This window comes from Lepidochelys kempii, chromosome 3 (assembly GCF_965140285.1).
Source record: "Lepidochelys kempii isolate rLepKem1 chromosome 3, rLepKem1.hap1, whole genome shotgun sequence".
Taxonomy (NCBI): Eukaryota; Metazoa; Chordata; order Testudines; family Cheloniidae; genus Lepidochelys; species Lepidochelys kempii.
In genome coordinates this window covers 104,947,886-104,968,839 of record NC_136382.1, presented here as the reverse complement: position 1 = coordinate 104,968,839, position 20,954 = coordinate 104,947,886, and the positions used below count along the sequence as shown (strand labels likewise).

The window sequence follows — 20,954 nt, the reverse complement described above, 5'->3', positions numbered from 1 at the left end:
TTAGACTTCATGATAGGGCAAAATGCTGGTGCAGATGCCAAAGGCATAGGGATTGCAGATCTCACCTATGGTAAGAGTCATTACCTACTTTCTAGAAAATAAACCGAGGTGGAGAAAGGGTGCAATTTATTTTGTAGGCACCATGGGCTCTAGTCATTTAGGCATGGGACTAGAAATCAAGAGACCTACATTCTAATTCTGGCTGGACACTAATTAGCTTTGTGACCATAAGAAAATCACGTATGTTCTCTGAGCTTCAGTTTCCTCATCTGTAAAATGGGTATAAAGAAATAAACTACTAAAGTATGTTTTAAAAGGAATATTAAGGCCAGTCAGTTTAATCCAATGGACCTTGAGGAATGGGTAGCACCCCTTCCCCAATTGCCAAGTATGAGTTTTCACAGAGCAGTTGTTTTTCATGATTTCTCCACTGGAACCCATGCTGCAGTCTGCACCATCATTTTGCCCCATCTGTCATGAAGCATGGTTACAAACCCATTGCCTAAATGTAGTGGTCGATGAAGAAACCAGGCCTAAGACATTTTGTTCAAGGAGGCAAGACAGGCAAACTAGTACATATTACTCTTCTGAAGGAGTAGTTACCTGAATATCATTCCTTCCCCCACCCGACCCCAGCAGTACCTCAGCAAAGCATTTTAAGATGGCAGCAATTAGAGTTTGTTTTTAACTGATGATAATTACTTGAGATGTTTTGTATGATAAAAGCTATTTATGAGCAGGCAGCTTTGTGTGGTGCTATTTCTACAGATACAGATACATTTCTACAGATACATGCAGCATACAGCTACCTTTAAGTTAATAGTGAAGGTGATGGAATGGGTGTAAATTTGTTCTGAAGATACCATTAACTACCGCAGTATAGCTAGAAGAAGCAATTTGAGACCATCTGATTTTAAATTAATTTGGTTCTTTCATTATCTGGGGAAGAACGGCCATGGCAGTGGTGACCTCTATGCAGATGGAGATTAGGAGCATCAATGAAGTGATCACTGCTCGGGCACCTACTGCCAACTCCTCTGTGAAAATGCATTGTCAGTGGCTGGAGTAAGAGACTGAGCCTCCTACCCTCTGCTGAAGCAGCAGTTGCCATGACAGGGGAAATAGTCAAGGGGGGGGGAGAGAGACATGGCAAGAGACAAAGTGGCCTGCAACTCAAAAGGTGAATAATAGTTGATCCTTTGCTGCATCTGCTATATTCAGATTATAACATAACACCTGGTACCTGGGAAAGTATTGGAGATATGATTTTGCTGGCTTTGAAACACGTTAGGTGACAGCACCAAAACAATTAAGATGGCGGGTGATGGGTACCCTGAGGCTGAGCTAACATACATACACTATTCCTTTAAGGGGGAAAAAAAAAGTACCTGAAGCATAAAATGTCTGTCTGGTGCATCCTCCAATCTCAGATCCTTATTTTCCAGGTGAGCTTTCAACCGGGTCAAAAACTCATTCTGTCTATTGATGTCTGTTGCCAAGATGAGGGAGCCCAGTTGCTGTTCGATATCCTGGCTGTAGGCAAGAAAAATGAGCCTTTTTGAACATGGGATTGTTGAATATCAATGGTTTTAAACCACTTCATAGCCTGTCTCCTTCTAAGTATTATGTGATGACTCCAGCTAGCAGAGGGAGTCCACTTCATTGTTCTCCATTGGGATAGCTTGCAGGAGACCGGCAATTTAGCTGGTTATGGGATGTATGTGGAATAGGAAGTGTGGCAGAATAATCATGTGGGCGTAAATTGCCCCGGGAGCTTCCATAAGGTATTGTGAAGAATGAAAACGAAACAGCAGGATGTGTTATTGGGTGAACATAAAAGGCATCTAGAAGAATCAAAGTCACAGGGTTTTAGATTGGCAGCCGAACAAACGCCAAGGCATTGTACATTATTTCTTTAAAGAAGGACTGAGAAGAAGGGGATTGGATGATTTAGAAAATTACTAATGGGATAGAAAACCTGTCCTTTCTATATAATCTGTTTGCCTTCTTCCCAAGTCACCAGTGGTTAAAACGTAACACTGGAGAGCTGCTTGGTAGTTCGTGTGAAAAATTTGTCTCCATCCATTTCCCAAGGATCAACACTGTGCACAGGTACACACAAACAACTGCAGCAACAACCAACACGCTACCGTCAGCTCTGCCTACATTCAGTCTCTGTTCTTTCTGCTGACTTTGCTATCTCCCTCTGCTCAGAGAGAAAGTCAGATTTGAAGCACATTCTTCTGGTAGTGTGGGAGACACCGAGGGCATATCTACATGACCGATGTCTTCTGTCTCCCACCATTGTTAACACTAACTCTGCGTAGGTTTAATTGATATGGTGTAAAAAAACAAACAAACAAAAACAATGGGTGGCCATCGGTGCCTTCTCAGCATTGGGACTCCTAACAATGCTAATATTGGTGCAGCTGAGCAAGTATTAGCAAGAGTGACAAATTTTTAGGTACTATTACTTGTGATGCCCCAGCCCAGGTGCATCCCACACTATCAGGCCAATGTGCTTTATATCACCTTCAGGAGTGGGTGAGAGACTAGCTCAGCCTACAATCAGCCTTTGGCCCCTCTGCTTCTGGTTTTTAGTCAAGCAATGAAATAGGCTATTGGTTTGTTTTCCCATGGAATTTATCAGCATGTTTCACATGGGTGGCACTTACGTCATTTCCTTTGGTAGATGGGCAAGGAGCCTTGATTCTCGAAGCATGCCTATTGTGGATCTCCAGTGATGATTTTCTAACACAGACACATTCTGAGGAGGAAGAAGGTAAGTAAATAAAAAGACATAGCAGATAGATTTCTTACATTTAACAGAGATGCATAAGATTTGCCAGACCTTGTAAGTGATCCATCTAATCAGGTTTCCTGCCACTACCAGTGGACAACACCTGATACTGCAGCCAAAGCCCCAAATCCCGTGAAGTGCCTAGCTAACTTAAATTCTATAGGTATGCCAAGCCTCAGGCAATCAGGTCATGCCAGGAGTCAGAGGTGTTCCTGCTGGTGAGTACCTCAAACACACTATTATTTTTGAGACCTTGGAGCACTAAGGGAACTCTTAAAAAATTCACACCACCATTTGTTTATTAAATAGTTGCAAACAAATTCATTTTTACAGTGTTTTAATAACGTCATAAGTGATGCATCTGTCCCTTCTATTTTTGTTCCTTTGTTCCCTTTTTTGTTCAGTTTCCATCTTTTCTCTTCTGTTTCTCCCCTGCTCTCTTTTTTCTCTCTTTTTCATTCCAGAAGTTGCGTCCCTTTCCAATTTCCTTCCTTCTTTTACATCTTTGCCTCTCTATGGCCATCATGGTACGCTGCACCTATTAGCCTGTTCTGCTTAGAACTTGCTCTTCTTTCCTAGTATCTTGTTCTGCTCAGACCATTCATGGTAACATGTTTATTATTACTGCTGGTAATGACTTCTGGACCTCTCCACTATTAATCTCTCTCCATTCTGGGGAACAATCAGTCACCATTATTACTTTCCTATTGCTTAACCAGTTTAGAATCTGCCCTGATAAGACTTGCTCCATACTTAGTTGTTTTCCTACAGAGTCTCCAAGAATGTAACCAATTAAAAGCTTTTAGAAAATCTATCTAAATGATTCCGACTGTATCACCTTCATCTATTACCGTTTACTTCTTAGAGGCTCTTATTTCCCTTACAGAAGCCAGGTTGCTTTTGACACGGTCTGGTAACATTGTCTTTTACTATTATTTATTTGTATTACCATAATGCCTAAGAACCCTTGTCATGGGCCAGAACCTAATTGTGATAGATGCTGTACAAACACAGAACAAAAAAGGTATTCCCTGCCTCAAACAGTTTACAGTCTAAGTCTAAGACCAGAGCCCAACAGATGGGTACAGACAGACCAGCTGGGGAGTACAGGGAAACAATGAGACAATGTTGTCTAAATAGATAAGACAGACACAGGATGGGGGAATTGTGAAAACAAACAAGCAGCATGAACAATGTGATGGCAACAAAAGATCACCTTAGTGCCCCGATTTTGTTTGGTTTTGTTTTTTTGGGAGGGTTTAGTTAGGGGATCAGCTAAATAGAAAGAAAAGGGAAAAGTGTGGGAGGGATGGGGCAGGAGAGGAGAGCGTAGAAGGAGCAGGTGTAGAGTGAAGCTGAAATGAAGAGATTGTGAGGAGGAGCCGGGAGGGTTGGAGCAAACAGTCAATCAGCACAGGGCAGAGAAAGTCAGAGAACATTCTGCAGTTTCAGATGGAGCGTCCAAAGGTCCCTGTTTTGTCTGCTTCTGGTCCTATTGGCTGGGGTCTCTGGCTGGCTGCTCTATATTAAATATATTACTTTATCCTCAGACTTTCAGTCAGCTTTCCTGGAGAGCACCAGATCAGTAATTCCTGGGATCTCCGGCTAGTGACTCAGTCAGTCATGGAAGGCTATGGTGGAATTAACACAATGCCCTTGGGGTCATTTAGATAAGAGAGAATTCAGACATCTTTTGGGGTGGGTTTTTAAGCTGACAGTGAGAAATAAGGAGTCAGATGGAGATGAAGCATAACTGAAACTATTTGTTTACAGCTCCAGAGAGGTGGTTATAGGAATGTGTTTTTAGAGACCTGAAATTCTAAGAATGCACACTTCCTGGAAGAAAGCGTGGAATTCTAGCATGCAGGTCTCCTACAGAAAGCATTGGGAGGGAACATGTGCCAAAGCATAAACCAAAGATGTGTGAGAAGGATCACACCTGGATGGATAAGGCACACATGGAAGAAATAAGGAGGTAATTTCAGGGCAAATTTGTTTTTTCAAGTTTCTGGTATTTAAGCTACTGTTCTTCCTTTCTTATGCAGTGCTCCTGGGGATGCTTATTTACACATCTTTAGCTCATTCCTTTGACTTTTCTGTCAGTGTGTATAAATGAATTACACACATATGGGACAGTGTTCAATGAGTGAACAGCCATTCAATGTTTTGTTTTATTCTCATTGTTCCATGCGTGACTCTAGATCTTAATTACTGTACAGTACTCAAATCCTGCTCTAAAGACAATTATTAATTTAGTCATGGACTTTTCTCTGGTGCTCCTCAATATAGTATCTGAGTGCTTCCAAAAATATTTATTTATTTATTTCCACAACATTCCTGTCAGACGAGGAGGTGGTATTATCACCATTTTACAGATGGGGAACTGGAGTACAGAGAGATTAAAGCTAAAAATATTCATTCATTTTGGGTTCTCAATTTGAGAAGTTGAGGACCTGATTTTTCCCTGTACTTGGCATTATATAACCTGTTATATGTTCAAAGCATAGCTCTTGTGAGTGCTCAGTATTTCTGTAAAACATACCCCAGGGTTTGAAATTGGGTACCCAGTAAATTAGGAACACATAATTAGTGACCACCTGTACAAAGTTTGGTTAGGTGATTTGCCCACCACCCCACAGGTACTCTGTGGCAGAGGCAGGGATATAATCCAGATCCCCAGGGCAGCACTCAACTGCTTTAAGCATGAGACCAGTCTTTCTCTTCCTGCAATCCCCTTCCTCATTCACTACACACCTTCCAACTTCTGCAACAACTGAGGCAGATAAAAGACCTACAGGCAAAAGTCTTAATCTGATCTCAATCTTCACCTCCATCCCAATGGCTCTCAGCCCCTTCTCCACATTCCTCATTGACTTCCCACACCTTGTTTTCCTGCTCAGCAAGTCCCAGTCTCCCCACCTGCCTATTTCCAGTCCCAGTCTGCCAATCATATCAGCTTCATCTCCCAGCCAAGCAGGCTCCCTGTTGCAGTCTACTCCTTCTGCCACCTCCATCAAGGTTCCATGTGCACCAATCTAATTTACTGATGTGCGTGGCTCTTCGTGTGTGAAATTCATTTCAAACACACAAAGGTAGAGGTACTGTAGAGGGGAAGTGCAAAGTCCACTCCCCAAGCTCAGAGGCAGGGTGCAGGTCTGCAGTGCAGCTCCCAGCAGCTATTACTGCATCCTATGAGCTGGAATAGCATCCCTTGCACCTCCCCATGGCTTGTGTGTGTGTGGGAGGGGGGCAATAGGGCCATTTTAGATCCCCTGGCCCAGGTGCATTGCTGCCCTCTGCAGCACATAGGGTATAAATACCTTTCCGTGTAGCTTGCATTCCACAAACCTCTGTGGAACATTACTGGGGGGCGGGTGAGAAGGGTCTTTGCACAAGCCCTCCAAGGTGAATTGCAGCCAAGATGCCCAATGTGTCCTGGATTTATAACATGAAGATGCAAAGATCCTAATCCCATAATATTCCTAACACAGCACACTCAAACAGTGTCTAATGAGACGCCTATATACACTGCATACTGTGTAGCACGCAAGGTTGTAACTGGTGCCCCAACAAAATGGTGGGGCTGGGGCTTGCAGTTAGATAATAACCACCAAACATTGTGGCTCTGGCGGGAAGGGATATGTTGTCCTCTCAGCAGGGAGAGAAGAGAAAAGGGAAAGCATCTGTACATTACACAGTGCCACCCAATTTCTGCATTCAGTGCAGGCTTTGGGTGGTGAGCAGTAAGTAAGGCCTGGGGTCGCCCTTGGAAGTCGGTTCAATTTCTGTCTGTGGTAGCCAAATGATGAAGATAAAAAGAAATATTGAACATTTACTGAATCCTGTGTACAGAGTGACACAGGAGTGCTGTGGGACATATAAGGCAGATAGTCCTTGTTTTTAAATGGCTTGCCATTTTGACAAATGTGCTGCTCCACCCCTGCTGGTGTGACCTTGCACACATGGTTCATGAGTAGAGCTCCGTGTCTGTCACAGAGGTCACAGATTCTGTGACTTTCCGTGACCTCTGTGACTACTGCAGTGGCCAATGTGGCTGACCCCAAGGCTGCTCCGGGGCCAGCTGCTCAGGTGGCCCCAGGGACAGCCACACTGGAGTGGCCCTGGGGCCAGCCGCACAGGCCTCTAGTCGGGCAGCCTGGGCAGCTGGCTGCCGAGCAGTGGGTGCTGTGGTGGTCACTGCCCTCCCCTGAGCAGTGCCTCTGCGCCCCCCCAAAACAGCACCCCCCGGCCCTCTCCTGAGCATCAGCCCCTCACCTCCCCCAAAACAGTGCCCCCCCCAGCCCTCCCTTGAGCAGTAGCCCCTCACCCCCCCTCAAAAGCAGCACCCCCCGGTCCCCACCAAGCAGCAGCCCCTGCCCCCCCCACCCCAGCAACTGTCCCGGGGGCAAGCAGCTGCTGCTCGGCGGCCCCTGCCAGCAAGCCCAGGGCTGGGGATGGTGCTGCACTGGACCCCCCCCACACACAAGCAGCGGTCCTGGGGGCCACTGGAGCAGTCACAGCTCGGTGGTCCCCACCAGCAGTCCTGGGGCAGCCCCCAGGAGCTGGTGTCCTGCGGGCCTGCCCCCCCCGTCCCCCAAACAGTTGCTCCCTGGCTCCCTTGAACAGCGTCCCACCCCCTCTGAGCAGTGGCTCATGGCCGCCTCCCCAGCAACGATCCAGGGGCGGGCTGGCTGGAGTAGCCTATACTTGGCGACCCCCGGCAGCAGTCCCAGGGTGGCCCCCGGCAGCTGGTGCTGCGCTGGCCCCAGCTCCCAGGTCCTTCCCTGACCAGCAGCCCCAGGGCCCCTCCCCAGCAGCAGTGCCGGGGGTAGGGGGCACGTGAAGCAGCCAGAGCTTGGCGGTTCTCTGCAGTGGTTCCCAGGGTGGCCGGTGGCCCCTGGCAGCTGGTGCTGCACTGGCCCAGGCCCCCACCCCCAAGCAATAGCACCCTTGAACAGCGCCCCCTGGCCTCCTAAGCAGCGGTCCCTGTTCCCCTCCCCAGCAGCAGTCCCAGGGCTGGCTGGAGTAGCCGGTGCTTGGTGGCCCCTGGCAGCGGTCCTGGGGAAGCTCCTGGCAGCTAGTGCTGCACTGGCCCTGCCCCTCCCCCAAACAGCAGCCCCCCCCACCTCCCTCAAGCAGCAGCCCCTGGCCCTCTCCTGAGCAGTGGCCACTGCCCCCACATCCAGCAGCAGTCCCGGGGTAGCTGATGCTCATTAGCCCCTAGTTGTGGTTCCAGGATGTCCCCCGGCAGCTGGTGCCGTGCTGGCCCTACCCCCATGCCCAAGCAGCAGTTCTCCCGCCTCCCCCACCCCAGCAGCCTCCCACCTTCCACCTCAGCAGCGGTCCCCGGAGCAGCTGCTAGTTGGCAGCTCCCAGCAGCGGTTCCAGGGCAGCTCCTGATAGCTGGGCTGCGTTGGCCCCACCCCCCGAGCAGCAGCCCCCACGGTCCCCCCCCCAGTAGTGCTCCTGGGGGTGGCTGGAGCAGCCGCTGCTCAGTGGTCCCTGGCAGTTGGGGCCATTGGGCCCCCCGAGCAGTGGCTTCCCTGCCCCCCCAAGATTTAGTTGGGGTAGTTATAGGATAGGTCATGGGCCAGGAATTTTTATTTATTGCCCATCACATTTTCATGACGTTTACTAAAAATACTCATGACTAAATCATAGACATACTCATGAGGTCACACTGGGGGGAGGGGGTGGCAAGCTCTTAAAAATAGCATCCTCCATGTGTTCAAGGTCACACCTGTGGGGGCAGGGTCATGCAGGCAGGTCCATACCATTTTTGGAAGTACTGGACTGTCTGGTATTCTGGGGATGCATGAGCAGTCACCCTAATTCTATGAGATAATACAACAATGCTGTGATGGCAGCAGCTCCTGCTCACTTGCCGCCAGGCATCCCCCACAAGATTCACACCTCAGTAACAGAGGCTGATGAGCTTGGGAAGGGCTGGGGTCCATTCATTAAGGAACTGCTGTGGTTTCTGTAGGGGCAGGCATGGGAGAGATAAGAGAGGCATCACAAAGAGAAAAGTGACAAGGGTGAAGACTAACGGTAGGTGCCACAAAGGACTGCAGGGAGGAAGAACCATGAGGAATCACACAGGGAGAAGGCAGATGGACCACAAGAGAGTGCATGGAGGAGGGTGGGACCACAGGGATCATGTGGAAGAGAAAGAGATGGGACCACAAGGGATTGCATGGTGGAAGGAGACCACAAGGGATCACATGCATATAGAGGAAGGAGCACAAAGGATTGTGTGGAGGAGAAAGAGATGGGAGCATGAAGGCCTGTGTGGAGAAGGAGAGACCATGAGGGATTGTGAGGTAGTGGAGGAGGAATCCCATGGAAGAGGAAGGATCACAAGGGGTTGTACGGAAGAGGAGGAGGTCGGACCACAAAGGAGCACATGGGGGAGGAGAATGGGACCATGAGGGATGTTGCAGAAGAGGACAAGGTGGGCCCACAAGAGATTGCATGGAGGAGGAGGAGGGACCATGAGGGATTGGGGTGCATGGTGGAGGAGGAAACAACCTTACGGGGGATTGTGCAGATGAGGAGGAAGGACCACAAGTGAGTGCATGGACGAGGTGATGGGACCATGAGGGATTGCATGGAGGAGGGATCATCAGAGAGCGTGTGGTGAGAGAGGAGGAGGAGGGACCATAAGGCCTATGAAACCTTCATTGTACCCTCTTGTGCTTATGCATTATGAAACAGTCTTAATGGCATGATCACGTACTAATTTTCAGTGTCCAGAACAGATGGTGCTTACTTACTGAGCAGCTATCTTCTCATTGTTCAATGTGTGGCCACAGGCCTTATTTATTGCACACTATTCACACCCTGCTCTGAACACAGAATTATTAATCTCCTCATGGGCTATTTGACAGTGCTCATCACTGAAGTACCCAAGTGCTTCATAAATATTCATGAATTTATCTTCACAACACTCCTGTGAAATGAGGCGGGTGATATAATCTGCAATTTAAAGATGAGGAGCTGAAACCCCAGCAACAGCCTTCCAAATTTCAAGTCTTTGCTGCAAAGCATAAAGGCACAAGAACTTCTCTATTACATGGTGTAAGTTGTTTTTTTAAACTAAGGGTAAAGCAATGTATTTTTCTTCAATCTCATTCTCAGAAATAGCTGAGCTGTTTTAGCCGAAACTTTAAATAAAAAATAAGAATTTAAAAATATTAGTCTGAGACAGACACCTGACATGGAAAATTTCAGTCCAATCAAAGTTATAAGCTATTAAAGCTGGTCTTATAATGGAAAGTGTCAGGCAACCTTTAATCAATATCGCTAACAGCTCCTCCTATAATTCATATTTTCTTTCAATCTGTCCTTGTTACCTTTGATTTTTCGTGCGGAGGAAATATAGAAACTGGAATAAGTGACCAAAGTCTGATGTACATGCAGAATCATACAACAAATAGTGTGTTAGCTCTTTGACGCAGGCACTGTCCCTGAGTATGTGTTTGCACATAGCCATATGGCTAGCACATGGAGTCCTGAATAGGCACTGTCACAGTATAAACATTAAAATAACGAAAGTGACATCAAGATGCTTCCAATCTGCCCTCAACATCCAGACCTATCATAAGATGGTGGATGGTGATAGTATAAACTGTAACAATTCTTCTCAGAACTCTTATGATCAAGAAGTCCTGTTGCTGAGGAGACGTCTGTGAAATGCTTATTGCATTCTACAAGTTCTATTATACTGTTTCTTTGACACACCATTTATTAGTAACTAGCAACCAAAGTGGAAAGAAGAAAGTGGGGTAGATCACGTTACTGCAGACCTGAGAGTAGAGAGGGAAATATATGGGAAAACAGGTCCAGCTAGATGCTCACATTATCTATTTTTCTCTTATTTCTTTCACATTTTCTGAATTTACATTCTCACAGTTTTAGTAAAACAAAAAAAAGAGAAGTGATACGATGAATTAGATTTTTCTATATATTCAGGAAAGAGATGGGATTTGATTAATTCATGTCAGAAAGTACTCTGAGATACGCTGAGGAAAGCTGCTATAGAAGTGCAAGATATGATAATTACTTCGTTCCTACTAGAAGAAAAAAAGTTTGAGTGTTTTCAGTTCTGTACATTTCTGCTCATGCATGGGCAGCGGGTATAATTGGCCGGGGAGGCTGCTGAATGCCTGGACAATGGTGGACCCACCTGCGCTCTGCCTCTTCTGCTCCCTACTCTGCCCCTTCCCAGAGGCCCCCACTGCCTGCCTGCCGTGTCCCTCCACTCCATCCCGCTTCTCGCCGCATTCCTCTTCTCCTCCACCCCTCCCTCTCCCCACAAGACCTCCCCCTGACTGCTGCTTGCTGCCTCCCTCCTCACCCCCCTGCCCCCGTGGGGGAGAGGGGTGGAGGAGAGGAGAGACATGGGCAAGGGGGAGCGGTGGGCGGAGAAGACCTCACGGGGAGAAGGGGTGGAGGAGAGGAGGGACCTTGTGGGGGAGTGGGGAGAAGAAGAGAGACATGGTGAGAACGGTGGCAGATGGTCCCAGTGAGGAGGGAGCTGAGCTGAGCCGGGGAGGGGTGGGGCCAGAGGTAGAGTGCGGGCTGGGCCACAGGTGGAAGAGGCAGGACAGGGAGTTTGAAGCTTCCCCTAGGGGAAGCTTCACCCACTGCCCTTCATGGTCTGGTATTATACAGCAAGATTGCATAAAAGCTCTCAGTCTCTCTTCACCCCTTCCCTCCCCCATATTTTAAGTTCACTCTGGACAACTAAAGAAAGATCAGGTTAACGAGTGACAGCTGAGCATGAAGCCATACATCTCTAACATTAAGTGTGAGCAGCGAGAAACCACACAGCTGCTGCTAGCAATTAGAGTGGTCAGCTTTCCTCCAAGGACCCCTCTGCTAACTTATTACAGCTAATTGCCTTAGCCTGTGGGGATATAAACCAAACAGGGAGAGGACTAGGAGGTGGTGGGTTAATGTCAATTGCAAACTGGTGTGTTTAACAATTAACTCCTAATCTAGAGGAAGCTTAACCCTTTATTTGAACCCCTACATTACACAGACATATTTATGGCTGGCTGTAGGAAGCTTTCATTATGTTTAGGGCCTAAAACTCATGAAACAGATTGTTACAGTTCCCATACTGGGTAGCCCATCATAATGAGATTATTAGGGGCCAAAATTATATTGTTCCTTAGACAGTCACAAAAGAAGTGGAAGAGAATGTTCTCAAAGAAGGTGGTGGCAGTCATGAGAAGGCCATTGCTGTTTCTGATGGTCAAACCTCAGAAGATTCAGTGATGTAAATAAATTCCCCAAATCTGGGTGCTTCTCTGAGCCACCCACATCTCTCAACCACAAAACCAGGCTATGAATGACATGAGAATGGGCTTCCCTTTGAGAAGGCTCCTATTTCTGGCTGGAACCCAATAGTGCAGAGGTAAATCAAAACCTAACAGGAAGTGAGGAAGACTGGACATTAAGTAGACTGTTGAAAGAAAAAAGATAATTTTCTGTTGTCAGAACTTAGGGTTTGTATGAGATGGATCTCCCCCATTTCTCTTTCCATCGATTCTAACCCTGCCTTCCACAGCTACTTGGCTCCCCTCCTCCCCCTCCAATCCAATTGCCCTGACATTTAGAGGAGACTGGACCAAAAAAATGCAGGCAGAACCTAGCTGTGGCTGCTGTTTGGGTATAACTTGTCATAAACTGATTCAGCAAGTTAAGCCAGTCACAAAGTCATAGCTATGCGGGCATCACTTTGTCCTGGCCTTGGCTCACATGGCCCTGTCTGTTCCTTTATCTCAGGGTAGAAGGACAGTTGAACTGTTACACAATCACCATCTTATCTGTAAAACCACAAGTCTGTATGCGGGTGGGGGAAGGGTGGGTGGGGAGGAAGAGAGAATCTTCCTCTCTCTAAGTACTCAGCAAATTATTAAATCAGGACTGTGCAGTAATCATGCTCAGTATATTCAGAAAGACACATGGCCTTTAGCAACCCCTCTCCTCATTATTCTAAAATGCATAAGGTTTAAAGAATTCTATCACTAATACACCAGATTTTTTTTTTGGACAGGTCCAAGTTCACCGTCTGAGTTTTGAACGCCAGGGATCATGGTCAGTACACACATTTTTGTGTTTCTTGGACGTGAAAAGCCCCAAAGCCAGTTCCCTGACCCTAACTCTACTTATGCCTGCTGGGAGTCAGGATTTTCCAATGCCACATGCTACTGCAGCTGACTACAGGGTACACAGACTTTCTGCTTCTAAGACCTGGTCTACACTGGGCAGGGCGGGAGGGGGATCGATTTAAGTTATGCAACTTCAGCTATGCAAATAACTTAGCTGAAGTTGACGTACTTAGATCGACTTACTGTGGTGTCTCCACCATGGTGAGTCGACTGCTGCCACCCCCCCATTGACTCTGCCTACGCCTCTCACGGCGCTGGAGTACCGGAGTCGACGGGAGAGCACTCGGGGGTCGATTTATCGCTTCTAGACTAGACGCGATAAATCGATCCCTGCTGGATCGATCGCTGCCCGCCGATCCGGCGGGCGGTGAAGACATACCCTAAAAAGTTAAGTACAGTAGCCAAAGTGGACATATAAAACACACATGTAAACATACATGGAGTTATATGTGCATGAATAATATGGATATTACATATTGTATATATGGATTATATACATAGATATATGCACATAAATAATATGGATTTACAACTTAATTAGTTTTAAGAGAGAGCTGGACAAATTTATGAGTAGGACTGTATGACAAAGTTGCCTGTGGTGTTGGTGGGCAGTGCTCAGCAGCCACAGGAGTCCCTTCTGGTTTATATCTTAGGTTCCTAAAATCTCATGCTTCAGGGCTTCACCTGGTCTTCCGCAAGGGTCAGGAAGGGATTCTCTCTCTTCCCACTCCTCCCACCCCCCACTGTATTCTGAGTTTGTTTGGTTTTGGTCTCCTTCCTCTGAAGGAATGGCCATGTCTGGAGATGGAAGGGGTGGGCCAAGGCTTTAGGTGGCACCAAGCACTCTCTCTCTCTCTCTGGTACCTGGCTGGCTGGTTCTTGCTCACATGCTCAGGGTCTAACTGATCGCCATATGTGGGGTTGGAAAGGAATTTTTAGAAGACTGTTGATTTTAAGCCACAAATCCATACAATCTTACCCCAGCCCACCCACTCAGAAATCTTCCCAGCCTTGCTGCCTTTTCAGCACTAATACTGTCCTGAACAGAAATTTGTATTTGCACCCTATTGCTCAGTTGCAGTGGTAGTTTTGCGATGCAAACAAATGTGTACTGAGGATCTATGCTGAAATTGCCAAACTTGTAACATTTGTGATTTAGCTAGACTTGAAACCACAGCCTCAACCTGAAAATGCATTGCAGCAATGCCCTGAGTCCATCTTAAACCCCCCACCCCCACAAGCACAGTCTCACCTGGTATAAGCTGGCAAGGTGGTGGTTGGTTTTGATCAAAAATTGTTGATTGACCCCTGGATGGTCTACATCGTGAGCTGCAGCAGCGAGCAGTCCAAGCATAATGTCCAGAGGGGTGAGGAAGTTGGCAAGCTGGACCACACAAAATGGACCACAACATTAGCACAAACAGGCAAACAATTCTTTTAGCAAGAAAATCAAAGCAACTCCCACATCATGTAATTGTTTGGTTTTATAGTTCAATTTACAATGCTATCATCTGAGATAACTATTTATACACAGCCATCCACAGGTATGGGTCATTACACAGTTTGTATCTATCAAAACTATCAGGCTGTAATGCAGTGGTGCAAGTAAGCCAGTACAGTCAGGTACGCCGTACCATTAAGATATTTATTGCCAATATACCGTACTGGAAAGACACATTCGGTATCTGCTGAACACTGCAGGGCTCTCCTGGGAACTGCAGTGGTGAAAGGAGCAGAACATGGGGCCGCTGGACGAGCCCATGCCAGCAGCGCCTCTGCAGCGGCTGTACCACCCCCAGCCCTTCCACGCAGCTGTCTCTCCTGTCTGGGATCTGTACAGCCTCGCTGGAGGCCAGAGCTGGGGGCGGGGCTGGAGAGAGTACAGCTGTGCCGGAGGAGCTGCCGGCATGAGGCTGCCCGGTGGCCCCATGATCTTCTCCTTTCACTGCCGAGGTTCCCAGGAGAGCCCCATGGTTCAGTGGATACCGATTTCTATCTGTGGATATCCGCATCCACAGGTATACATTTGTATCCGCACACGGCTCTAGTCACGGAACAGTTTTTGTGAGGGGGGGGTCGGGGTCGGGCTGGCAACTGGTGGGAGGGACACAAAGGATCAAGTGACCCTTCCCAGGCTCAAGTGCCCCCGCCGGCCCGGGTGGAGAGAGGAAGGGGCGGGGCCAGAGCCGGAAGGCCAGAACCTCTCCGCTTCCAGCTACACTGCCTGGGACACTGCCCGGTGCAGCACAGCAGCTGCCTGGGAGAGCCAGGCACCCTCCCAGGCAGCTGCTGTGCTGCACCAGGCAGCATCCGGGCGTGACTCCAGGACCTGGTTGCCAGGAAGAACAGCTGAATGCCAGGGGGAGCCGGCGCAGCGGCAGGACAGAGCCCCCCCAATAGTGTGGGATGGAGTTGGGGGCGGGGGGCGGAGGAGTCACATGGGGGGTCACGTGGGGAGGTCACGTTTCCCCCCCCCTTTAGCTGGTGCTCCCCTTTGTGTCCCTCCCATGAGTCGATGTACTGGTAAAAGAGTTCAAATCTACTTGGTTATATGCTGACTCCTTATTATAATAGTTTTTATGTTAGTATGAGCAGTTAACAGGTTAAAAAAACCAGGGTAGCTTCTACAAAAATTCTGATATTTAGTCTCAAAGATCCAGTTTAGAAACAGATAAAACTGCCAGTGTAACATACTGTATAACATCAACTCTGCCATCGAGAACTACTTGAAAAGGTTAGTGAAAACACTACTAGTAAAGCGCTGTATTATCAGTGTACAAAGGCCAAAGTTTTCAAAGTTGTCTGCTTAATGTTAGGCATCTCAATCCAGATTCAGACACCTAAATAATAGACCTGATTTAGTTGTCTAACTTCACACACCCAAGTTTGAAAATGTTGGCCACAATCCTTTCTGAAATACCTTTCATGTCATTTAGAAGCAGAGTGGAAGATCATTCTCGTTATGATTTGGAACAAGCTCCCAAGCCTTTCTGTTGCTGAGTGCCAGTTATTTATTACTAATATGATGATAAACGTGCTCTGATTTGAATAAGGTGCCCTGCAATGAGAAACAAATGTGCCCTGTAGATTCCAGATGTCAGCTATCCTGTGCATTTAGAGGCAGCATGGTCTTGTGGTTAGACTAGAGGACTGTGACTCATGAAACATAGGGCCTGATTCCACTCTCACTTATACCTGGGTAACACTCCATTGACTTCAACAGAATTGCCCTTTGTTTACACCAATTCAAGTGAGATCAGAATCAGGCAGCTGGATTCTGTTTCTGATTTTGCTACTGAGTAGCTGCGTAAGCTTGAGTCATGGTGAGTTTAAGTGGCTTAACTATTTTCCCCATCTACAAAATAGCTATTTTATCTATCTTGGTACAATGATTTGAAACTCCTATTTGACAAGCTCTGTCAGTGCAAAGTCCTATTGTTTTCATTTGTTATTACCTTGGGCTCCTTTAGATAGCAGTGCATAGCTTGAGTGACATCAGCAGCGTGGACCGCGTTGTGGTATGGGTTTTGGCTGTGATAATCTTCTTGAACCATAACTAGAAAGCAAAACAGGGAAAAGATTATCTGTCTCAACACCATGATCACTCTTGGAAACTGGGTTAAAACAAGAGTTGGGGTTATGCTCAGGGGTCTGGGGATTTTCTTCAAATGTCTACATCTTGCCTGGCTTAGCACTCTTACCAAGATGCCTTTGGAGGAAAAAAAATTGCTTGAAAGGATTTGTGAGGCCCTAGAGGATTCTGGGCTAGTTCATAAATCAAGCTTTTCTTGCCTTAGTGAAGTCTCTCATTTAGAAGTAAAATAAGGGTGGGAGCAAGGGAGGCAAAATTATACACAGTAGAGTGTAATTATTTTAGGCCGCTGTGGTATGTGAGTAATATGTCATTAAGGCAGTACCTATTTCACAGTGGAGGCGGGAGGTTGGGTCGGTCGATGGGGTGGAGGGAGTTGTTGATTGATTATCCATGGACAAAGGTGTGCTCATGTCCTTTAGGCAGGGCCTCAGAAATACAGTATTTTGGTAATCCAAGTGGAAATTCCTGGAATATTTTTAGTCATCTCTATCCTTGCATTTTAAAATCCCAGTCCCTCTTGTTTTAGCAATTCCAGCACTAGAAACTAACTTTCCACCTGGAAGATTGAGATCTGACTTTACAGCCTTCTCTCAGCTCCTGTTGGCACAAGAAATCACTGAGATTTGCTCCTGAAATTTGGTTGTGCCATGTGGTAGCACATTTCAACACCAGGCAATCCACTGTGCCATCTCAGGGCAAAGTGACATTGTATATGCAAAGGCTGTATTATAACATTGTCCAAATCACCCTCCTCTCTGAGGACGATGTCCTATTAAGCTGGGAGTGGGATCAGAAGCAAAATTCCAGTGGCATTGACTCACTGCTATTGAATGGCTTTCCTGGCAACTCGGGTCTCCAAAATGTATCAGGGAGATAAGGAAATCTCTAGCATGAGACTTCCCTAGCTATTAATTGCCAGAAGGATTGAATGCACATTGTACTGACTGGGACAGAGACACCTCATGTGAGGCTAAGAACTGAGTATGTATATGTGGCACAAAAGAGAATCACTCACTGGTAATTCCTTCTGGCATAGGGCTTTTGTTGTAATTATTGGTTTTGGTCTTTTATACAAGTTGCTAGAGACAATTACTGCTGTGTATATACTATTTCAGTACGGTTTTTTTATAGCTAGCACTGCATGACTATATATCAAATATACACATCTGAAGGTGTTGATGATAATTCTTTAAGCCATGTATAATTTCAGATTGAGTGATCTGAGAGGCTGCTTCTTACCCTGTACAGTCAGTGGTGGCAGTTAAATAGGTCGAGGTACTTTGGTGTTTGTGGTACCCTTCTGACTGTTGCAGAGTTTACACTTTCCAGGAGCGGCAGCTGCGCTCTCTCACTGGCAGGACACTACCTTTGAAACTCTGACAGGACACGATTAATGGACTTACTTATCTTTTGGCTTTCTTTCTTTGGTACCCTGACAACATGGGGGCTAATATTTCTGTTGGCAGTGGCAGCAGCAGCCGCGGCTTTCATCATCAGTGCTATCCAGTGTAGACAGCTTGATATAATTTGTTAAATTTTGTAAATAGGCTCTTAGCTGCTCTATAAATCACTAAAACAACAACACTGCACTACAGTTCCATTTCCACTGAGATGTATTTGGATTGATTCTACTGTGTGTGTGTGTGTGGGGTTCTGTCTGTGTGGGCCTACCCAGTCTGTGTGTGGCTCAGTATAAGGTGGTTGATTTTTTTAAAAATCAGTAGTTCAGTTTTATCTGCGCTGATGAAAGACTGGTTTAGAGACCAATCCAAAGTCCACTGAAGTCTCACCATTGACTTCAATTGGTCTGAGACTTTATTGCTTGTATAGTAAAGTTAGTGTATTTTACAGAAATGTTAACATTTGCAAGAATATATATATAATATCGCAAATGTCAGCAATATTATAAAATATAATTGAAGCAAGACAGCGCCATGTTTGCATCCTACCTAAGCTGTAAAATGCCTTGACGATAAAGTTGAAGAAAGGACTTACCTAAAAACCTATGTAATGTAACCATGTCTAACTGGAAGTGGTGAATAAGCCCATGCACATTGAAGAGGTGGCACAGCAATGTTACCAGGCTGTTTCCTGAAAATATAGAACACTTGTTATCTTATTTTAACAGTGGATAAATAATGCAGTGACAACCATGCACAAACAAGATCTTGCTTATTTTCTAATGGTCTGAACTGATTCAATCTCGAGAGCTGTTCCTTCCAACACTTATGCTACGGCTGTCAATTTTGGTTGGACGTATTCCTGGAGGTTTCATCACATGACCTAATCTTTAATTCTTGGAGACTCTAGGGCAATGCTGGAGGGTTGGCAACCCTAATTTTTGCACATAACTTTACTCCCATGCACAAAGTTACTTATTCATCACAATGTATTTGCAAGATCAGAATTTGGTCCTGTATGGACAATGTCAGTGGAATTCACCTTTGAGATATTCTCTCTTATGTGTAGTTTATATTGTACTGGAAATCACTTTCCTATTTCTGCATTATACCTGTAATGAATTCACAAAGCAATGCCCAGAAGAGACCTACTAGGAAGGAAACCTCTCAGTATGAGCACAACTGTGAACTTCACAAACAAGGGCCACTTCAGGAGTCTATGCCGATAATGAGGTTGATGGTTTTAGCACTTGAACATAGCACAATGTTCCCAGTGAACTATATCTAGGGCTTCTATTGCTCAGGGTTTATTAATTTCATTTTCCAAAATGTTAGTAACTTTTGAGTTCTATATAAATGTCCAAAAAACAGGGTTTTTCAGGGCTCTCTTTGTATATACATGTAGTACTGTTTCAAACAGCACTACATTAAAGCACACCTTTAGTGCAAACCAGCAGGGTTTACATGGACCAATTAATGCACGTTAGTGTGCTTTAGAAATCACATCCCCATATCCAGTTTACTGTTCCATGTAGACAAGCCCTTAGATACAAGCCAGGGAGCCTATATAAACACACTGCCCTGGAAAAGGAGTGAAATCAATATGATTACTTAGTAACCATTTCTGGTGTTTCTCCAGTGCTTATTTGATAAACATCAAGTTCATTTTTTTTAAATTGCAAGTGTTTTATTGTTATTTACCAGTTAAAACCTAAAATGAGAAGCCCTAATTATAGTGTCAGTTCATCTCAATTACTTAAGTACATGGCCAAAGCTAATTAGTATTAAAAGCCAAACAAATTACAGAGAAGTCAGCAGTTTACAATTAGTTGAACTTTTTTATTTCCTAAATGAATGTACAAACATATGAATAATCCATGCATCCAGTTCAGCACATTGCTGTAATTGGATCTGACAGTAACAATGCAATCTTATGCAGCGAAAATGAGTTTCAACCTAGCAAGGACTCAATCCCCCCATAAATTCACACTAACTTCAGTAAGAGTTCAGTACAGGTTATAATGGCAGAATTGAGCCCTACATTGGTATTCATCTTGGCAAGCTATTTAGGAAGAGTATGTGTAATTCTATAATAATCCATTTGCAATGTTCATGGAACTGAATGAAAATTTAAATTATACAGAAGTACAGCGATATAAGGAAAGGTTTAAAGAGAGTCTTTTCTCACTGTTTGTGATTCAGGATTGAAGGATAATGAATGTATGAAAAGGAAACAGATTTTAGTCAAAAGGACAGAAAGACATTTTCTTGATCCTTCAGCTATAGTGCTATACGATGGTAGCACGGGAAGATAATGCAGTATATTCAATGTAATTTCAGCAAGTCAGCAGAATTACATTTTTGCTTTCTTTGTCATTTACACACCTTTCCTCATAATTTCTACTGCCAGAGGGCTAATAAGTAATCCTCTGAATCAGTGAATCCCAACTTTTTTCATACTTCGGCTCTGCCTCTACTCCCAATCTACTTAGCATCTAATAGGGAAGACCCTCCCATTTAGCAGTGTGGAAGGGATAGAGTGGTCATACCTCCCCCTTCCCCACCAGGCTCTGAATCCCTCCTCTACTCTTAACTGACCTGTGCTACTTCATTGTCTAGATTTGTGTGTGGTTGTGTGTATAGAATCAAATATAGACATTAGCACACATTTTACTGGCAATTCATAATTATGGCATTACTGAATGAGAGAAGAATTAATATCCTATCCTGACAAATAATATAAATAAAACATAAGTCAGACCAAAACCATTTTATATTAATAAAAATTCATGGCTGATGGAGTCTGGCCCTGAAGTTCGTGCAGCTGATCATGGGAGGATCATCCCAGTGTAGGTGGGCTATATAGGGCCAGTGCACATTATAATGATCTGAAATGAACAACAGATTTTTTTAAAGCACTTGTGCATTTTTCACAGTGGAACATGCCATTTAAAAAAAAACAAGTAAGTAATTACCAT

At 45.5% G+C, this 20,954-nt stretch overlaps 1 protein-coding gene across 7 annotated transcripts in view; it reads right to left on the bottom strand.

Annotated features, from left to right (window-relative positions):
* PDE7B (phosphodiesterase 7B) overlaps nt 1–20,954 on the bottom strand; it is a 278,426-nt gene that overhangs the window by 11,249 nt on the left and 246,223 nt on the right. For all 7 annotated transcript variants that reach the window (XM_073337392.2, XM_073337390.1, XM_073337395.2 and 4 more), the window contains 5 exons: nt 18,572–18,667; nt 16,437–16,537; nt 14,234–14,365; nt 2,676–2,767; nt 1,389–1,533 (listed from right to left, as the gene is read on the bottom strand). In XM_073337392.2, coding sequence (XP_073193493.1) covers nt 1,389–1,533; nt 2,676–2,767; nt 14,234–14,365; nt 16,437–16,537; nt 18,572–18,667 — 566 coding nt within the window. The remainder of the gene's footprint in view (nt 1–1,388; nt 1,534–2,675; nt 2,768–14,233; nt 14,366–16,436; nt 16,538–18,571; nt 18,668–20,954) is intronic.